Source organism: Pholcus phalangioides, unplaced genomic scaffold (assembly GCF_987345545.1).
Source record: "Pholcus phalangioides strain wild (caught in Gottingen) unplaced genomic scaffold, Ppha-v1.0 ptg000011l_1, whole genome shotgun sequence".
NCBI lineage: Eukaryota > Metazoa > Arthropoda > Arachnida > Araneae > Pholcidae > Pholcus > Pholcus phalangioides.
In genome coordinates, this window is record NW_028301604.1 from 46829526 (window position 1) to 46850957 (window position 21432).

A 21432-nucleotide genomic window follows, 5' to 3' on the forward strand; every position below is an offset into this window, starting at 1 on the left:
TAATTCTCGAGCTCATTCATGAAACTTTGTAAACAATAATTCTTCTTCAGAATCTATCTTCAATTCTTTTTATTCTTCTCGCAATTCCGTGACTAGAAGTCCCGGTTTCTCCGAAAGCAAGTATTTTGCCATTTCAGTATCTGACAAATATGATGTCCTTGGCATCTTCACGCTCTCGGCCGTTACGCCAACATGAGTAAAATACAAATTCCTTTCCCCAACGTTGAAAAAAAGCGTATCCATAATCCAAGCCAGGGCAATCTTACAAGAAAAAAGTCCCAAGGTGTCATCCTTTAAAATTATGAAAATAATTAAGCACATGCATCTCACCTAGAAACACATAAAAACAAAAAAAATCAGCGGCGGAATGCAATTAAAGCCACAAAAAATTATTAAAATAACAGCTGGCTACTTATCGCCACTCACACTTTTCTTGCGGTATCTATAAAAAAACTTCTTTTCACATTCTTTTTCTTCCTCCCCTCCACAGGTGCTCTCTTCTAGAAACTATTTAACTCTCTTTCTTCCCTCTTTTTTTGTCTGTGCTATACTTGATCATGTGAATGAAGTCATTCTAAGGGTTACGGGATTTTTAAATTCATGCTTGGCCTCTATTGGCGTTCCAAATATGTATTAATTTACAATTTTTTTTGAGTGACCCACACTAATTTCGCCGGTTTTTTTTATATAATTTGTGCATTTTTAAATGAAATACAATCAGTGGTAATTTTTTTTTAATTTTTTGAACACGTCACCCTGGGACCCTTTTTTATAAGCCTCGAAAAAGCGGAAGAATGGGGGGGGGGGCGATATATATAATAACACCAATCAACTCGTAAGTGAAACGGGGGTTGTGCGAACCAAAATGAGTGAACTTGAAATTGCCATCGTTAAAAATTATGCTCCATTCATTATCCCATGCTGCAATCCTTTTCAAGGTGGTCTACAGCAACTCCTATTGCTTTGATTCCCGATTCTCCCCATTATTTTCACATCATCTGTGAATTTACTAACAATCCCATCGATACCCTAATTGAGCTTATCGATAAAATGTGAAAAAAGAGTTGTACCGCTGATACTTCCTTGAGGGACTCCACTTGTGACACCTTCCAATCAGAAAACTCCCCTTTTACCATGACTCGTTGTGCATCTCTCAAACATGATTCTATCCAATTCAACAAGTTTACCCCGATCCCAATCACATGTAAAAACGCTTCACGAGTTTATCATGTTGGACCCGATCAAATGCACAACTTTCTTAACCTGCAGAGAGAGAATGATTCTTTATTTTCTCTTTCTTACAGTGAAACGCATTTTTCCCCCTAGCAAAAATTCACCAAAATTGGAAGATTCGCGATATATCAAGGAAAGAGAGGGAAAGAGATTATTCTAGTTAGATTTTTTTTTTCAAATATATTCTTGGTTTCAGAACAGTTTTTCGAGACGGTTTATTAAATGAAGATGGAGGGAGATACGTATATGAGGTGATATTCGTCATTACAGTATGTAGTGATTTTCGGCTAAAGAACGAGTATTTGTTCTCATTTGTTCCTAGTTCTAAAACAAGCGTCGTGGTTTTATCCCCCTTTTAAACGAGAGGTTTTAAAATTAAAACAAAAGGTCAGTATAATTTAATATATTTATTACGATTCCGGATATACAGAGTGTTCTGTCAATGGACCGACAAACTCAGAGGGTTGTTAGTGGGCATCAAGAGGAACAAAAATTGCAATGGAACATGGTGTCGCAAACCACGTTGATAGGGTGAAAATCGCGAAAAACGCATGCAGGCTCTGAGTCCAGAGGAGACGAAAGGTGAATGCCAGTTGATCGCTGAATGCGTTCGCTCACCATATCTGACGTAAGCAGCGTCAGCGAAGTCGTTTATGCGACGCCTGTACACACACCGTTGGATCTCATAGCGCGGATTGTAATCGCTGCGGCAGACATCAAAAGCATACCTGGTAACTTCAAGCGCGTCCGGGAATTGTTTTTACGTCATTGTAGACTGTGCAATGACATCAGCGGCCGCCACTTCCAACACCTCTTGTGATAATTAATCAAATAAATCTTTTTGTAGTATCATTATATGTTTTGTCGTTCCAGCGTGACGTTGAAACATGCATGATCTGTTTTTCAACCACCTTTTCAACGTGGTTTGCAACACCATGTTTCTTGAGGCCCAAGAGAAAAGGGGCCTCACAAAAATGAAATCTGGTTGAAAATTCCGAGAATTTGCCTGGTAGGGCCTCAGAAAGATCACTTGGCCCGGGGGCCCCATGATGCTCTTAAACGGCGCTGGTTCCATTGCAAATTTTGTTCCTTTTGATGTCTACTAACAACCCTATTAGTTTTTTCGGTCCATTAACAGAACTCCTTGTATAAAAGGGATTATTTATATACCTTTGCAGTTCTAACCAAGGCCGCAACTAAGGGAAAGCCAGAGGGTCTGATGCACCGGACCAGAGGGGGGGGGGCACAAATTTCGCCTAACCTCTTCCTCAACACAAGGGGAACCAAAACGCATGCTTGCCCCGGCTGACTAAGCATCTGATTGCGATCCTGGGTATAACTGACATAGGAGTCGAGGGTGCTATGAATTTGTGAATAACTACCGTATTTTACAGCACCATGCCGAGAATATCTGGAAGGGATTTATAAATTGAATTTTTGCATGAAATATTAAAAGATAAGCACCCCAGTTCTAAAACTGGAATTACACTATAAATTTTTGATACAAGATCTTTCACAAAACTTTAAAAAAGCAACCTATAAGCTTATTGGTTACATTCGCTTGAATGTGGTGTGAGCGACGCGGCTCTTAGGGGCGTCACCAGCATTTGGTATATCAAATAAAAAAAATAGAAATTAATTCTCAAGCGTAATACCTTATCGAAAAAAGAGCTATTGGGTATTATATAATGAACAGATAATATATGATGTCAAATAAACTGCTAGCGAACTATATAATGCCGGATTATCGTACGCGTATACTTGTATCTGGTCTATGAGCTCACTCCATATTTGCCACAATCTAGACCAGTGTTTCTCAACCGCCGGGCCGCGACATCATTCATACCGGGTCGTGACTGATCTGCCGTTTCCTCCCCCCCCCCCCATTCAGGTTCCGTTAATCATGTGTTTGACCGGGCGTTCCACTTGCAAAACAAAATGAAACCGGGCCGCGGACTTCCAAAGGTTGAGAACCACTGATCTAGACAACACATAAAAATATTAGGATTAGCGTATCCCCTCCCCATCCCACAATATTTTTGATCCCTTCCAATAACGTCACGCCTTTGCATATGCATCATTTCAAATTTGATAACGCACTAGTCAGTTTTAAATCCCCTCTCTACGAAATTATTCTAATGTACGACCGCTCAAGCTAAGACACGCATAGAAAAAAAGGAAAAGAAGATTTCGAGTGAAAAAAAAACGCGTTTTTTTATCTACTCTTTGGCAAAAAATTCTCAAAATGGTGTTTGTGTTTCTTCCGACGTAATATTACGTCATTAACACTGAACAAGTTAACGTTTAGCCACATTAAATTTTAGTTATTTTAGTCAAAAAAACCACTTGATGGCTAACAGCTGGTACTAGAATATCCTTTTCATGCATGTCTATCACAAAAATTTTTTACACGGAAAAAAGAAATAAAAAAATAACAAATCATTTATACGAATGCTAATGAAGTTTCTTGATACTAGGAAGAGAAAGGAGGGAGAACTCGAATAAGTATTTCTTCTATCTGCCCGGAGCTAAGATATTTCGTTCCTGTAGGTAAAAAGTAAAAACTTGGAGCCATAACGGCCCTGTTAACTTTTTTCCAGGGGTTGCATGACTGAAGTTCAATGACAATTTTGTTTTCTTTGCTGTTTGTAAAATTGTGTTAATGAGGATATAAGTCTTTATGTGTACTCTTTTAATGGTGTTATACTGATTTCTGGATGACTTCAATAAATATCGACAAAACTCATACAGAAAATCCACTGGTGTGTTACTTGTTTCAAACTTCAGTGATAACAGTTTCTATATTTTGATGCTCATTTATGTGAGTAGATCAAATCTTTCAACATGATTTTAGTGTCATATTTTCCCTCTGCTCGTAACTTTATTTTCGTAGCACATGTTAATTCTGTAGTTTCTGCATTATTTCGGAGCTGATCTGTTTTTCGTGTGTTATAGGCTTAAAAAAAAAGTTTCAAAAAGATCAGATTTATATTTTGCAGCTGTACATTTCGAACATACAGATTCAGACACATTTGCATTGAAAAACCAGAAATTCTTAAAAAAGCTAAGCAGTTATTTTCTATAAATTCCTACTAATTACTAAATACCTTCACAACATCACATCTGGCTAGCAACATGAGACTAACAAATGGCTTTGATAGTATCAAAAATCAGTTCAAAGGATAGAACGGGTAAAGACAGTTTCTTCTACAAGTCTAGATTCACCAACTTTGAACGTAAGGGTGTGAACATACTGTGTCCGTATTTCAGATCCTGGAAACTCGCGTCGTCTCCGATTGGTTACACACCAGAATTTCAAGTTAAAAAAAGGTGAAATTCGGGTACGATGATGATGTCAATTCATATATACATACATGCATTAGATCAGTCGATTCCACCTTTGATGCTGGGGGGGGGGGGGGCCGTATCTCTGCTCATGAAATACGGACGCACTATGTTCACACCCTAAGAAATTATGAGTGATGTTTCAAATTTGAAGAGGCCGAGCATCTTGAATTGATTTCCGCGTTACTGTCAGCGCCACCTTGACGCCTTTACTTCTGTGGCGGTAGAAAGAAGGGGGGTCAATGATGTTGACAAATATATTGAAACTTTGCCCCCGATATTTCGCCTCCGACATTTCGTCCCCGACATCTCGCCCCTGGCACGTTTCGTCCCCAGTACATTTAGCCCCCGGAAATTTCGCCCTGACCTTTCGCCTGCCCTGACCATATCAGTGACCCAGTGAGTGACCATATGAGTGACTCAGTAAGTAATCAAGTAAATCGGAAATTTATCTCTGATATTTCGCCAGCCCTTATCGTACGCGTGACTCTCTGAGTGAACATATGAATGATGGTACAAGTGACCAAGTGAGTGACCACATGAGTGATCAAGTGAGTTGGACATTTACTCGTGACATTTTGCTTCCCCTGATCGCATGAGTGACCAAGTGAATGAATACATGAGTGATCGAGTGAATTGAAAATTTATCCCCGGACATTTCACCTGCCCTAACCATATGAGTGACCCAGTGAGTGATCATATGAGTTACTCAGTGAGTAATCAAGTGAATCGGAAATTGACCCCCCTGTCATTTTGCCTACTTTGACCGTACGCGTGACCGTATGAGTGAATATATGAATGATAGTGTGAGTCGTAAATTTGGGAAAAATATTTTACGCTTAAACTGAAAATTCTAAATTCTTAGAATCCATTAAAGTGTGAGTAACTTGGTCACTCAGTGCTACGTAACCACCTATAAAAAGGGAGGGGATGAGGAGGATCATCTTTGCAGACACTCCACCCTCGCACTTTGCCAATCACTCAATCGCTCACTTTGTCAATCACTCAGTCGCTCACTGAGTCAATCATACGGTCATTCACTTTATCAATCTTTCGGTCACTCATGCAGTCATTCACTTGGTCACACATTCACTTATGCGTTCCATCACTCAGTAACTCCCTTGATCACTCACTTGAACACTCGTACCGTCACTCACCTGGTCACATATACAGTCACTCACTTGGTCACTCATGCAGTTAACCACTCGGTCACTCATGCGGTCAGTCACTCAGTCTCCCTTGATCACTGATATGCTCAATCACTCAGTCACTCGCAAATTTATTCAAGCATTCACTCTGTCTTTCATTCCGTCAGCCACTCGGTCACTCATACGCTCAATCATTCACTGGGAAACTTACACCAGTATTTAATTAGCCCCTCACTTGGTCACTCATTCGGTCAGTCACTTATTCACTCAAACGTTCCATCGCTCAATTCCTCCCTTTGTCACTGACACGGTCAATCCCACTATCACTCACTTCATCACTCAAACAGTTAATCACTTGGTCGCTCATGCGGTCATTCATTTGCTCACTCATACGGCCATTCGGTCAGTCACATGGTCACTCATACGGTCATTCACTCACAAAGTTAGCACACTAGTTGATACGGTCACTCACGTGGTGAGTCATTCTGCCACTCGCTCAGTCATTTGTACGGTCACTAACGCACTCCTACAGTTCATTTCACACTCACTTGGTCACTCATACGGTCACTCGATCATTCACACGGTCACTCATACAGTCAATCACTCATATGGTCACTCATACAGTCAATCACTCATATGGTCACTCATACAGTCAATCACTCATATGGTCACTCATACAGTCAATCACTCATATGGTCACTCATACAGTCAATCACTCATATGGTCACTCATACAGTCAATCACTCATATGGTCACTCATACAGTCAATCACTCATATGGTCACTCATACAGTCAATCACTCATATGGTCACAGTAGGGTGATTTTAGCGGTTTTGGTGCACAATAGGACTGCGCATTTGCTGCGCATCAAACAATAGGGCTCCCCACTTGCTGCGCATCAAACAATAGGGCTCCCCACTTGCTGCGCATCAAACAAATGGGTGCTTCGCACTTGTTGAGGCTCGCTAGATGGCGCTTCCTATGACGTCATTCCTAAATTATCGTTCTTGCCTATGATGTCATTCCCAAATTATCGTTTTTCAGGGGGGTCATTCCTAAATTAAACTTTATTTCCCAAGTGATGATTTTTTTCAGGGAACATTCCTAAATTAAACTTTTGAATTCATTTTCTGACTTAGAAAAAATTTGCTCCTAAATTAAACTTTATTTCCTGACTTGTTTTTTTTTTTTTGGAGGGATGCTCCTAAATTTTTTTTTTCCATCCCAAGTGATGAGATTATTTCAAAGAGGGGTCATTCCTAAATTAAACTTTATTTTCTGACTTTGTTATTTTTTGGAGGGATGCATTTTCTAACTTAATTTTTTTCTATCCCAAGATTTTCCCATAACGTCACTTCGAAGATATCACCAAAGAGAAGGATCTTTCCCAAATTATCGTTTAATTTCAGACTTTTTTTTTTTTTTCTAACTTGGGGATCTTTCCTACATTAAACTTTATTTTCTGATGATTTTTTCATTCCTAAATTAAACTTTATTTTCTAAACTAAACAAAGATGAATCGTTTCATTAATTTTAAAATAAAATTTTTTTCAAGTCACAAATAAACTTTTGTATGTCCAAGCTGAAAAGTAAAAATAAACCAAAGGAGCAATAAAATACAAAGTCATTTTATATGATTTTCATTTATTTCAAATAAATTTCTTCTATCTTAGATTTCAAAACATCAAAATCAATCGCATTAAAACATTTTTCCGCTACATCGTAATTTTCCGCCAGAGTTTTAGCGACTTCGCGAAAGTCAATCAGGGTTAAAGCATGATCAAAATATTTATAAAACATTAAATTATCATTCAACTGCAGACATTCATGACCCAACTGATTAGCATATCCCATGGAACACCCATGGCAGTCAACAATTTTTTCGATGCTAGCAAAAAGTTTTTCACTCACCAATTTAGCCAAAATGTCGGTGATATCCATAGAACTCGTTCCTTTAGTTTGGTTTTCGCGCACACACACTTTCAGATAGTCCAAGCAGAGCGTTTTCTGCACGAGCTCACTGATCACGGTATGAAGTGGTTTATCATCCTCGCTCCAGAAGAGTGCCTCGATTGCCTGGAAAGTCATTTTGAGGGGGTTTTCGGAGCACTTGAAAATTTTGTTGTCCCCGCGATGTAGAGTTTGAATTAGCACATCATCACCGCTGTAGTCCACGATCAGGTTCTCCGACACTAGGAAAGTTCTATCAACGCGTTGCAGCATAGTACGACGAGAGAATTCGGTTCTCAAACATTCCCACACGTACGGCGAAAGAGTCACTCCATTTTTAGCTGGGTGCATGAGTCCATCGCGTTCGAAAAATTCTCGAATATGTACGCGCACTTCACCACTGAAGATCACGACGCTGACGAAAAAGTTCTCCTTCACGTGAAAGATGTTGGGAGGCGGCGCTTCCTTATTGAATCCACTGCTGCGAGATCTCTTAGCCGATGGTGGTTGAGTGTTCGGTGATGGGCGCTTGTTACTCGAAACCATTTTCCGGAACGTCAGGCTGAGTCGGACGTCTTTTACTTTTGGGTCTTTAGGTATCGCGTGACGCCACAGCTGGTTGGTTGGAGGTAGCATCGTCAGCAGGCTGTTGTGTTCCAGGATTCGGTCCACGGATTGGTGCCCCCGTCGAGAGAACACGAGCTTTCTTTCAGCGCCCAGGGAGAGGCAAGCGATGGGGTAATCTTTGACGAGCTGTGATTCGTCATCGGAATGCGGGGAGATGCTCTTGGTTCCATCAGAGTATCGGTTGACGACAACAAAGTTGTAGTCATGGCCTGAGATGCTCTCGACCACGGCTTTCAAATCCAAGAGGAGAGGTGTCCACGGTTGGGCCTGGAGGGTCATTCCGGAAAAGGTGTAGTGTAGGCCAGCGTCACCATACCCAGCATGCTGTCTGGGCATCGGATAAGTCTTGTCGCCAAACTTGAAGACGCATTCCTCTGCTGGACGGTACACGATTTCAGATTCGAGCTGGTGTAGTATCGCAACGGAAGTATCCAGTACGTTCCGAGCGTATTCATAGCGGAGGCTTTCCATCTGTCTAAATGAAAACAACGCATACAGTCTCTCTCCGCAACTCTCAAGATGAAAAAAAAAAAAATTGCGAAATATATATTTTAACAGAAGTTTTTTTTTTTTTTTAAGTTTTTTAAATTTTTATTATTATTATTATTTTACAAAATTAAATTTTTATGCATCTAACCATTCAGCGCATGCTACGACCTTGCTTCTTGCGCAATGCCCTTTTTGCAGAGGGTGAAACCCGCAAGAAGTCAAGGATTTTGGGAAGTTTAAGACTTTCACTGTCTCCAGGTTGAATCGTTGCTCTAGAAATTTTTTTTTTTGCCTGCAGTTCACATAAATGCAACTATATCTGTTATTAACAGTGGTGAGATGAATTTTCATTAAATTATAATCGAAAAGCCCTTCCCCCCATCTAATATTAAGAAGATTTCTGCTAACCCAGAGCATTTGTGGGAAATCTTCTTCGGATAGCTCCTTGCTAGAGAATGGCGGCTTGTAGAGAGAGTGATATACTCTCCCTGTGCTTAAATCAAAGCAAGCCATTTCCTTAACAACATATATCCCACTTTTAAGCAAGAATCCCTCAAAATCTAACGCGCAAGAAGCCATAGAAAAAAAAAATCTTACCAAGTTGCGGAGAGAGAAGTGTATCCAAGCGAGCGAGAGAACTAAGTTAAGGAATTGTGTCTGTCCCGCAGTTTATATACTGCAGTTGCAGTTGATAAGCATAAGTATAGGAATATACTGTGAATCTCAAAGTGCACCCAGTAGCATCACTATCTCATTCACGTGAATCACTAATACAATATATTCATGTGAGCATGCATCACTGATACAGTACCAATATCTAATGATACACTATCCAATGTTACATGAATCACTGATAATGATGTGAGTAGCATCACTATCTCATTCACGTGAATCACTGATACAATATATTCATGTGAGCATGCATCACTGATACAGTACCAATATCTAACGATACACTATCCAATGTTACATAAATCACTGATAATGATATTGACGTGAGTATGCATCACTCGCGTTGCTTCGATTATTCTGCACGCGACACTGATAACTATATGAGTACTGTCTGCCCGAGTAATGACGCATAGCACACGAGACTCGTTATCGCTTCCTAACCCTTTATCTCATTAAAAGTATCATCTTCTTTGCAGATCCTCTCACTTCGTTTTTGAGTTTTGTCCAGACAGCATCAAGTTTTTTAGCTTTCGCTTCGTACGTTCGCGCAATGGCTAGTTTTATCGATTTCGGTATAAGTAAAGAAGAATTAGTTAGATTGTTGGAAAATGACGATAATTTCGTCAATGAATGTCTCAACGAGGATTTAGTTAGTGATCGCGATATAAAATTAATGATTGAGGATGAGGAGAATTTCATCCAGCAATGCCTGAAGCGTCCTGCGCCAGTAGAAGCTGGACCAAGTGGATATGCTCCGTCAGAGAAGAAGAAGAAAGAGGTTAGTTGTTTTTTTAAATTATCGCGCGTTAAATTTTATTCCAAATTAATTTTCAGGAGTAAATTTTATTTCGAGTTGAATTTATTTCATGTAAGGTATTTAAACTCATTTATTTAATGGTAGAGCTGCGAAACATCTGGGAATTTCATTACAAGTTAAATTTTATTTCGAGTTAAATTTAATTTCAAATCAAATTTATTTATGTCGCGAGTTAAATTTTCATTCATCGAAAAAAAAATTATTCAGTTGTATTTCATGTCGCGAAACAATTTCTCAGGCGTAAATTTATTTCAAGTTAAATTTATTTCATGTAAGGTATTTAAACTTTATTTAATGGTAGAGCTGCGAAACATCTGGGAATTTCATTACAAGTTAAATTTTATTCCGAGTTAAATTTAATTTCAAATCAAATTTATTTATGTCGCGAGTTAAATTTTCATTCATCGAAAAAAAAATTATTCAGTTGTATTTCATGTCGCGAAACAATTTCTCAGGCGTAAATTTATTTCAAGTTAAATTTATTTCATGTAAGGTATTTAAACTTTATTTAATGGTAGAGCTGCGAAACATCTGGGAATTTCATGTCGCGAAACAATTTCAAAACGACACAAGAATTCAAATAGAAATTTTTTTATTCAATTGTACATCAGCAGACTCGTGAATCAATTTATACATTTGCGCACTGGTGAGATTAACGGCTTTCGTAGTGGGCGCATTTCCGCTAAAATAGCGTATATCGTAGGTTTTATTACAATACGTGAGAAAAATATTTCCTCCCAGCGGAAGAGAGGAATTACATCTTTCAAAGTCCATTTGATTTTTATATGTTGTTGCTATAAGAGTAAATAATATAACAATCAGTATCGTGAATATGGCGAACATTCTCTTGTGTCTTATCAGTTCTCCATTACTCTCCAATTCGTAGGACCAGCAGCTCGGTAAATCGAATGACGGTACATCCGTTTTCCATGCGATACCCTGCTTTCTATTGTTTTGATCGTAGATCACGGCTTCCACTGTTGTTGGCATTTCAAAGCTCTAACCAAATATGTTTCAAAAATGGGTTTTTTATATAATCTCTCGGAGCTCCGGTTTCTTCTAGCGCTTTCAGGAAAATTTCTTGACCCACCACGGGTGATTTTCTCCGACCGACCACACTTGATATCAAATCGCGAATGTCGCTTCCTTTGACGAGCCTGCTCTTATAAACGATCGAGCCGTTAGAATTAATTTTTAATATGTTCGGATGCTTATTTATATGCGTGATAATTTTTTCTGAGTGCCCTCTTTGCGATTTCGGGACAGAAATCAGAGCTATTGGTAATTCGTCAACTTTCTTCTCTTCTTGAATTTTCGGTGGATTATTCTCGGCTACGTTGATTCTCTTGTTCAGCAGATTCTGATAGAGTTTAATTTTTATAGCTTCGGGCTCCTTGCTTCGCAGTATTTTCAACATCTCGTTGTCCAACTCAGAAAGCTGCTCTTTTGTGGTCACATGACGCGATAACAATTGTTCTGGAACCAGAGCGAATTTCTGTGCGTGCTCCATTATCTCGTGAACAAAGTGGCGAGGGTTTGTATAGCGGCAGGGATTAACTGGAACAAGAAACCTCCTTTCTGAATCAGCACGCGCTTTTTCTCGTATAGCGGCGTCTTTTTGCAGGCGAGTTTGCGAAGTGTATTTCTGTGCCTTTTCAGTTTATTTTTCTGTTTTGAGGATAACGGTATGACACCCTTCAAAATATTGAGTGAGCACTCGCAGACTGTCTTTAATGCTGATTTCGGTAATTTCTTCAACAAATCCTTACGTTTATTCCTCGGACAGGCAGAGAGTAGACGAAGCACTTGTTGCTTCTCCAATGCCATACTTTAAAATAACGATGTTTTTATTCCAACCATATGCTATATGCTATAGCCTTCTTCAGCGCGCAGTGCTTTATCATGTTTTCGTGGAGAAAACAGTTCGCGCTCACTTCTGGCAAGTCCACAATGTTGGGGCAGAGAATCGCATCTAGATTATAAACTTTTAACCCGTACTGCTGCAGTAGCATCCGACACTTGTCGTGGCCTTTCGTATACAATACGACTTTTGATAATCGCTGCAAATGTTGCTCCAGCATTTCAAAAGGTACATCACCCGCCGACCACGATATTTCGTGTATGTTGTTGGTGACGTAGAGACATTGGTGTCTATCTCTAGGAGATAATTCCGAAAACTTTTTGGGCGGTTTATATACATAGTGAAAATTTTCTCTCGAATGCATGAAACACCACGCCAACTCCTTGATTATGAATGTTCTATCCGACAGCTGGAAACCCTCGACCTCTATCACAGCCGTCATGTTCGAAAATGGAAAGTTTCATTTCCTGGGTTTATAGATATATTGCGTCTGCCCAGGTAACACGTTAGTGCGCAGGCGCATTTCCTCCTCCGTCTCGGGTCGTAAATCAACCATTAAATACGAATACGGTTTTTTCGTGCTATCCTCGAACACCTCGTTGAAAAATTTGATTTTATTGGGAAACAGCTGACGTCCCAGGTGGGTCACCTGACTGACATCTCTTCTATTTTTGAATAGAAACATATATTGCGCGTTCAGAGAAACGTTTCTCATTTCCCGCCCCTGGTGAAACACGTTCTGCACTATGAAAATCACGGTCAATTTTCTGTGGTGACTGTACTTTGTGAAAAGGTTTGCTAATTTTTTCTCGCCCGATAGCTCGTTCATGAGGTCATCTAAAATCACCAAGCTGTCTTCTTCCACGCTTTCGAAATTGCTTCCCTCTCGAAATTCCACGTGGTCCTCCATGTCTTCGAACAAAGTCTGATATTCGCCGTAAAACCATATAACTCGTTTCGGACGAGGCTCTCGAAACATTTCGTTTCTGTGTTTTAATAGTTCTCTGAGAAAATATGTTTTTCCCGAACCGGTGGGTCCGGCAATGAGCACGGTGCTCGGATGTGTCAGCTTGAAAGGTTCCATAGTAAATGACAAATGAATGAATTTTTTTTCTCTTTTATTTAACAGAAAAATTTTTCTTTACAAAGCTTGCTACGCGCATATCGTTTTGCATATTAAAACGCGATACAATATTATTCATACTTTTGCCGATACATCGAGAATAGATAAAAAAAATCACATAGTGACCGCACACGGTTGTCTTATCTGATTGTAACATGACGTCATTATAGTCGACGCGCGAGTAGCGTCGTAGAAATCTGTTTATGTGTCCCTTCTTGAAATAGGTGGGCGGGTTCCCGTAAGAGTCAAAGAAATCAGCTCTCGCTTCGTTTTCGATGTAAATAGCCAACCAATGCGTTCCGGGTTCGTTCTCTCTGTCCGTGTTCACAACCAGTGCAGCGGGATAAGCGATCACATTTTCGGGTAAATTGTCACTCGCAAAAACACCTAGGAAAGCCTTTCGAGTGTGGGGGTGTGTCGAGAGGGCGTGCTCTATCTGTTTAGTGTTCATCCCGCAAAGTCACACAAGACGCTTCTGGACTTTGTTATTTCCACCAGCGATTCGAATTCGGCGAATATGATAACCGACACGGTCTTGATCAAGGCTGAGGAGAACTTGAGTTCCACTCGCAGATTGCCCTGCTTTTGTAGGTGCACGTGTCCGCAGTCGCTCATGTCGGGTATCAGGTTGAAGGCGAAGAGGCAGTAACCGCCGGCTTCATATTCTTCTCTGCTCACGTCACATCCTTTATCTTCTCCGGGCCTTCCGGTGCCCACGAAGAGTGTGTTGTAGGCTCTGATGACGTGTCTGTTCCTAAAGTCTGGTTGTAGCGACGTGTGGGGGACGGGTCTTCCATCGATAGAAACAGAAACAAAGTTGACGTTGTTGTGCTTGAAGTCGAAGGGGTTCAAATTGAACGTTCCGTTGAATGCTTCCGTGTCCACCATGCCCATAACCAATCTCTTGGGCATGACCCCGAGAAATACGTTATCTTGCACGAAACTCATGCTTCCCATGGATATCGAATAAACCTTGCATATCACGCGGTTAATGCAATATTTGGCTGTTGTTTTCTCGAGCGCCATGGCATGCGCTACAGCCACAGCAGGATTCATTCTTACTTTACGCACAAAAATACTCGCTTGCTCGATAACCACGTCGCAACCCTGAGCAGCAGTGATCAGAAAGAACTCGGGTTTCGAGCGAACCAGTCTCATCTTCAAGTCCACCAGAGAGAGCATCAGCTTCGGTTGATAGAATATGTCGACGTGAGGCACGCCCATCATTTCAAAAGAATTTTCCGCGAGTTTAGCTCTTTTCTTGGCCCCCTCGTTCTTGGTTAGGTCAGACATGTGACCTGCAGTGTCCTTGTAGTAGCCCTCGGCTGTCAGGGGTCCTTTCTTTGCATCCGATCCGTAGTTAAGCAGCGTTTCCAGGTAAGCTCGATACGGATAAGTGTGTGATGAGTTTGTGAGCGTTCTTCCATTCAACGTGACGTCAATCTGAGAGAAAAGGGTATGCAAGAAATTATTCGCCGTCGATACGGCTTCGGCGGTTTCTGGTTTTGTCACCTTTACTCTGACATACAGCTGAGTGGCAGAAAGGTCTATGTATTCTTCGGCACTACCGGCCACGTGAAATTCGATGGGGGCCCCCGAATCACGCACTTGAGATATCGGATGGTACTGGACCCATTCGGCTGATTCTATAGAGGTTTCCGTGGGTGGCACCGTGAACAGATCGGCTTCGCTTTTCAAACACTCATGAGAATTTTCGTGGATTAAAGCCATCGCTGAATATATCGGATGTCGACAGCTTTCTAGCTCTCTTCTTACTGACGGTTTTCTTGACGAGTCTCTTCCTTTTATTCTTTCCTCCGAGCATGGATTTGATTTTATTGGCCCCCTTATCCGTGAGAGACCTTCCGGCTTCCTTGGCACGATCGCGAGCTGCGATCTTTGCGTCTTTTCCTTGAACGATGTCGTTGGCGAAATCCACACCAGAGCGCAACAGTTGAGAACCGACTGCCTTGGCACCGCGTTTCAACAGGGGCACGGCCGATCTGAAGAGAGAGCTGAATATAGATCCGAGGCCATAACCTCTTTGCAGAGCGCTACCCTGATAATATCCGAGTCCGTTTCCAGCCTGAGCGAGATAATAATCGTTGATGCTGTGGGCACAGCTCCGGTACGGTTTATAATGCATGTCGCAGTCTAAAGTGTAGTTTCACTATCACCTTTCCACGTTGAAATGTGAAAAACTTGCCCATGTGCGTCCTTAAATACATGTGAACGATGTCGAAACTCTTTCTGGCCAGCGGCACGTAATGGGCGCGTTCGAAAGACACGCTGACGATATCCCCGTCCTGACCGCTAGTTTTCACGATTCTCAGTAGCGGGGCGTAGGTGTTACCCACGACCTGAGGTTCGACCAGGTTGCAGTACACGTACAAGAGATGAAAGTCTAATTTAGGATCGGCTGTGAAAGGACCCTCGACTATGGTCGGACCCTCTATCAGGCCGGGTTCGAAACCCAGGTTTTCGGCTATACCGTGTCTGAGACTGAGCTTGGTGTCTTTCTTGAGGTTCACCTTAACTTTTTTCGTGATTTTATTGTACGTCACACCAATCTTGTCTTGAAAATTTTGAGTGGATATGGCTTTGATCAGTTCGGGGGTCGTCTCGTAGAAACCCGGGGCTATGCGACCGGTCTTCATTATCTTGTTTCCGACATCGAATTCGAAAGTGTTTGTCTCTTGAGTGATGTTGTGGAATGAATGGGGATAAATTATCTCCGACAGTGCGACTTCCATCTCGGATTCGAATTCCAGGGTGTTTGGAAGTTTAACCACGAAACTCGAGAGCGTGTTGTCGGGAAAAAAGTCTCTGGAAGCATCGCTGGGTAGAGTGAGATAGAAAGAAGCCATCTCTGAAATGACAGATGCGCGCACTGTTTCCGGGTTTTTATAGGACCACCCACGCGTTGAATTTTTTCGGATACCCCCGAAATTTCACGAGGTATTGAATAATTCCTTTTCTTCTCCTCTTCTTTAAAACTTTTTCAATCGGAAATTTTTCTCCCATCTTTACACCTACCATCTCTTCAGCGTAGAATGTGCCCTTGATTTCTTCCCCCATCAGGTCCTCGAGCTTGTAAACGGGAATTTCCCTTTTCACGCACTCGGTCACCACGAATATCTCTTCGGTGAAATTAGAATCGTACCCCCTCTCGAAGGTGTGTTTTGATCTTGTGATGCGCACGTGATCACCCACTTTAAACTTGCAATCTTGTTTCTTGGGTGTATCCCCATAGAGATTGTTCCACACCTCCGGCTCGTTTCCGGGGTTCACGTCCACGGGCCTCATTTTTATAGACCTGTGATACCTGTGATTGTAACTCCACACGAGGTCTTCGATCATGTCGATGTAGCGATACGTGTTCTTGGCAGTGAAGTACTTGTACATCCAGTTTCTGAGAGACCTGTTCCATCTTTCCACCACGCTGGCCTTTATCTGTTCGTTCTCCGTAGTGAAAAACTTTACACCTTGACGCTTGAGGTAGCGCTGGACTGGTGACGCTATAAATTCGCGCCCCTTATCGCTCTGTAGCGCCACTGGTTGACGTTGTTGAAAGATGCTTTCTAAAGCTTTGGCCACGCTGTCACCGGTTTTCCTTTTGAGAGGCACGACGAAACCGTACTTGGAAAAGACGTCGATGCACGTTAAAAGATAGTTGTAACCATCGTTGTGAATTGCTAGATTACGCATGTCCACCAAGTCGATTTGAAATTGACTGTTTAGACCGGCCACTATTGTTTTGTTGCGGGGAAACACTTTTTTAATGGATCTGTGTAACGTGTACGCTCTCTCGCCAGCCAACCAATCTCTGATTTCTTTTTTCTTTGATGACTTGAGCACGCGCTTGAGGGCGGATACGCCACCGAAACTAGCGGGAAGACGTGGGTTTCTATACCTCTCATCCATTGCTTGTGTTAGACTTACGTGTCCTACATTCCCTTTTTATTTGTTTTTCAGGAGCGACACCTATGCGAGACGTGCGGCAAGGAGTTTTCCTTGCGTAGGAATCTGAATCAGCACAGGCTAACGCATGGCGAGCGTCGCCACAAGTGTTTGGTGTGCGATGCAGCGTTTCACCGCAAGAGCGATTTGATGCGCCACCAGCGTGCCATGGGGCATGGTGCGCCACCCCAGCATGGTGTGCCCCCACAGTGGGCACAAGGAGCACCACCACAGAGGCCATCACCGAGCCATCACCGAGCAGGACCACCCCAGCATGATGCGTCCCCACAGTGGGCGCAAGGAGGAGCACCACCACAGCGGCCATCACCGAGCCATGGGGCACAGCAGCAGCTTGGAGCACCCCAAGGAGGAGCACAGCTAGGAGGAGGAGGGCAAGTCAGGCGCGCACTCGACATGTTGTCGACGCACGAATTGATCCCCACCCCAGACACCGAAATGGATATGACCACCTTCCTCGACAGCGTGAGAGAGGAGTTGACGCGGCTGTTGAGGGAGGACATGACCACCCACAGATCCCTTAAATGGAACATCGTCGCGACTGCTGTTTTTTCCAGGAAAGGAAGTGACGGCGAGGACGAGTTCTGCAACGGGTATCTTCGAAGTAAAATGCTCACCACTTTAACCGCCGACCAGATAGAAGAGCACCTACAAATAGCCTTCGTAAAGGTAAAGCAGGCGACAGAGGATTTTGAAGGCAGCGGAAGTGGTTGGGTGCTCGAGCGCGTGCTCTTGCTTGAGCTAAACACGGCGCAATACCAACCACTAGCGGCCGCCACTTATATTCCGCTGCCAAAGGGGGTAGCCAGCAGAAGAGCAGTGGTAAATGTAAAGAACGATGATGAGAAATGCTTTCTCTGGTGTGTGTTGGCTGCCCTACACCCGGTGAAGCAAAACCCCGAAAGGGTGTTCAACTATATTCAGTATGAGAATGAATTGAATACCAGTGAATTAGTATACCCGGTGACACTTAAACAAATCCCACGGTTCGAAGCTGCGAATTCAGTGCGCATTAACGTCTTTGGGTTGGAGGGGGGAGAAGTCTTTCCTCTCAGGATTAGTGAGGTGGTGTCTGGTACACCAATCAACCTCTTGTTCATCAGCAACGAGACAACGTCGCACTACTGCCTCATCCAAAACATGTCTCGTTTGCTTTCCTACACGACCAAGTATGAAGGTGCATCCCACTTTTGCAATTATTGCTTGCAACGCTTCTCCTCCCTCGAGCAGCTGAATGCGCACGAACCACTTTGCCAGACACACGGTCTGCAACGAGTGACGTATCCCGGTGTAGACGACAACGTGATGTTCTTCAAGAACAACCATTACCAGCTGCACGTTCCATACGTCATATATGCGGACTTTGAGGCGATCTTGGAGAAGGTGGACAGCTGTAAGCCGAACCCGTCTCTCTCTAGCACAACCCAGAAGAGCCTTCACCGCCCCTGTGGATTCGCGTATACGGTCGTGGGGCCCGATGGTGTATACGTGAAAGAGCCCACAGTGTACAGGGGTGAAGATTGCGTGGACGTCTTCTTCCGGTGTCTCGTCGAAGAAGAACGAGTGGTTATGGGCAAGCTCGACAACCCGGTGCCTCTGCAGATGACAGCTGAAGATGAAGAGAGATTCGGGAATGCGACCACTTGTATGGTGTGCGACCGCCCACTCGGTGACGACAGGGTTCGTGACCACTGTCACATCACCGGTGGTTTTAGAGCGGCGCTGCATCAGAAGTGCAATCTCCAGCTCAGGTTAAGACGTCACATCCCGGTTATATTTCACAATTTACAAAACTACGACGCTCATTTCCTGATGCAAGGACTTTCCCGGTACCCCGATCGCAGGATCCAGGTGATCGGGAGGAATATGGAGAAATTTATCTCCTTTTCTCTCGGTCGCCTGCGATTCCTGGATTCCAACCAGTTCTTGGCGGCGTCGTTGGATTCACTCGTGCAAGCGATGAACCCCGGTGACTTCAACAACATGAAGAAATGTTTTGGAGCTACGAGTCATCTTCTTCAACGTAAAGGATGTTATCCGTACGAGTACGTTGACTCGTTTGAGAAGTTCGAAGATCCGGTGCTGCCCCCACGAGAGGCCTTTTACACCTCTCTGGGGGATCAACATATAACCAGTGACGAGTATACATATGCGCATACCGTTTGGAGAGAATTCCGGTGTTCCAACCTCGGTGATTACCACAACCTCTACGTGAAGACTGACGTGCTGCTTCTCGGGGATGTGTTCGAGAGTTTTAGAAAACTCTGCGAAGAAAACTACAAGATCGACCCGGTGCATACGTTCACATCCCCGGGATTGGCCTGGAACGCATGTCTGCGAATGACCGGTGTCAAGCTCGAATTGATCAACGATCCGGACATGCATCTCTTCATGGAGAAAGGTATCCGAGGTGGGGTCTCAGTGATCTCCAAGCGGTATGCGCGAGCCAACAACCCGTTAATACCCGGTTATAACCCCAGTGAACCTACATCATATATCATGTACTATGATGTGAACAACTTATACGGAAAGTGTATGATGGAGCCCCTCCCGGTGAGAGACTTTAGATGGTTGTCCCCCAGTGAACTTGAGAGCATCGATTTTCTCAACATCGATGACAACGCCGTCAAGGGGTATATTTTAGAAGTGGACATGGAATACCCGGTGAAGTTGCACGACGAGCACAATTGTTTCCCCTTGGCGGCAGAAAACATTGAAATTACTGGTGACATGCTCTCTCCATTCATCAGAAGACCCGGTGATAAACCATCCAAAAAGCTCTCACCAAATCTGATGAACAAAACTTCCTACGTCATCCATTACCGGTGCCTGAAGTTATACACGTCGCTGGGGATGAAGCTGACGGGTGTTCGGCGTGCAGTCGAATTCACACAAGAGCCTTGGATACGCCCGTACATAGCGTTCAACACCGAAAAGAGGAAAAATGCCCGGTGCGAATTCGAAAAGGACTTCTATAAGCTCCTCAATAACGCTGTGTACGGGAAATCGCTAGAAAATTTGAGGAAGCACGTCGACATCCGTCTCGCCAACAATCAGAAGAGCTTGAGGAAGCTAATATCATCCCCGGCATTCGAATGCTTCAGGATAATCACCGGTGAGTTAGCCGTCATCAAGATGTTGAAGACGAAAATCCATCTGGACAGGCCCATATATACCGGTGTCACGATTTTGGACCTGTCCAAACACTTGATGGCGGACTTCCATTATAATTTTATGAAGAAAAAGTACGGACCCGGTGTGGAAGTTTTGTTCACAGACACAGATTCATTCCTCTACGAGATAAAAACCGGTGACATTTACAAAGACATGAGGGAGGAGCTCCACAGATTCGACACGTCAAACTATCCCGGTGATCATCCTCTGTTTAGCCTGCAGAATAAAAAAGTGGTGGGCGTCATGAAGGACGAGAACGGCGGCGAACCCGTTGTGGAATTCGTCGGATTAAGATCAAAAATGTACAGCATGGTCACAGCAGTCGCGGAGAAAAAGACCGCCAAAGGGGTCGTTCGTGCGGTTGTTAAAAAACAACTAAAACATCAAGATTATCTGGCTTGCCTCCGCAACAACTCCTCGATCAAAAACACCATGCTAAAAATCTCCTCCAGTAACCACAAACTTCAAACGGTCGCCCTCCGCAAAACGTCGCTGTGCCCTCGCGACGATAAACGCTATATTCTCGGTGATGGCATTAAAACATATGCGTATGGCCACTATGCCATTCGATGAACAGTGCTACATGGACACTGATGTACATATTTTTTCCCATTTATTTTAACATATTTTTCCATTTATTTTGTATATATTTTTTTCCATTTATTTTGTATATATATTTTTTCCATTTATTCTTGTATATATATTTTTTCTCATTTATTTTGTGTATCATTAAAATTTAATTTTCTTTATCATCAATGCTTCTGTCATTAATTGAGTTACGTGTGATTTTTTTTTTTTCAGCTTGAGTATGATGAAAAGTCAATAACATTTCTTTTTGAGGGAATTTTATTTTACAGCTTGATATGTGAAAAAAAAAGTTTAATTTAGGAATGAAAAAAAAAAATCATTAGAAAAATAACTAAGTCAGTAAAAAAACAATAATTTGTGGAAGAAAAGATTAATTTAGGAATGACCCCTCTTTGAAATAATCTCATCACTTGGGATGGAAAAAAAA

At 42.6% G+C, this 21432-nt stretch overlaps 2 protein-coding genes across 2 annotated transcripts; one reads left to right on the top strand and one right to left on the bottom strand.

Annotated features, from left to right (window-relative positions):
• Positions 1-6802: 6802 nt before the first annotated feature.
• Positions 6803-10048, bottom strand: LOC149080490 (uncharacterized). Its single transcript, XM_089239589.1, has 2 exons — positions 9390-10048; positions 6803-8778 (listed from the first exon to the last, which is right to left on the bottom strand). Exon 2 carries the CDS (start codon positions 8772-8774, stop codon positions 7371-7373), a length of 1404 nt encoding a protein of 467 aa, XP_089095715.1. The 5' UTR covers positions 8775-8778; positions 9390-10048; the 3' UTR covers positions 6803-7370.
• On the top strand, positions 9962-21169 carry LOC149080491 (uncharacterized). Its single transcript, XM_089239588.1, has 2 exons — positions 9962-10242; positions 17241-21169. The coding sequence occupies exons 1-2, from the start codon at positions 10015-10017 to the stop codon at positions 20988-20990; spliced, it is 3978 nt and encodes a 1325-aa protein (XP_089095714.1). The 5' UTR covers positions 9962-10014; the 3' UTR covers positions 20991-21169.
• The last annotated feature ends 263 nt before the right edge of the window (positions 21170-21432 follow it).

What these genes read in the sequence shown, in the direction of transcription:
- LOC149080491 (XM_089239588.1), top strand. Translation starts at nt 10,015, where the DNA reads ATGGCTAGTTTTATCGATTTCGGTATAAGTAAAGAAGAATTAGTTAGA. An exon ending in CAGAGAAGAAGAAGAAAGAG is followed by an intron (nt 10,243 to 17,240) that starts GTTAGTTGTTTT and finishes TTTGTTTTTCAG; the next exon opens with GAGCGACACCTATGCGAGAC.
- LOC149080490 (XM_089239589.1), bottom strand. Translation starts at nt 8,774, where the DNA reads ATGGAAAGCCTCCGCTATGAATACGCTCGGAACGTACTGGATACTTCC.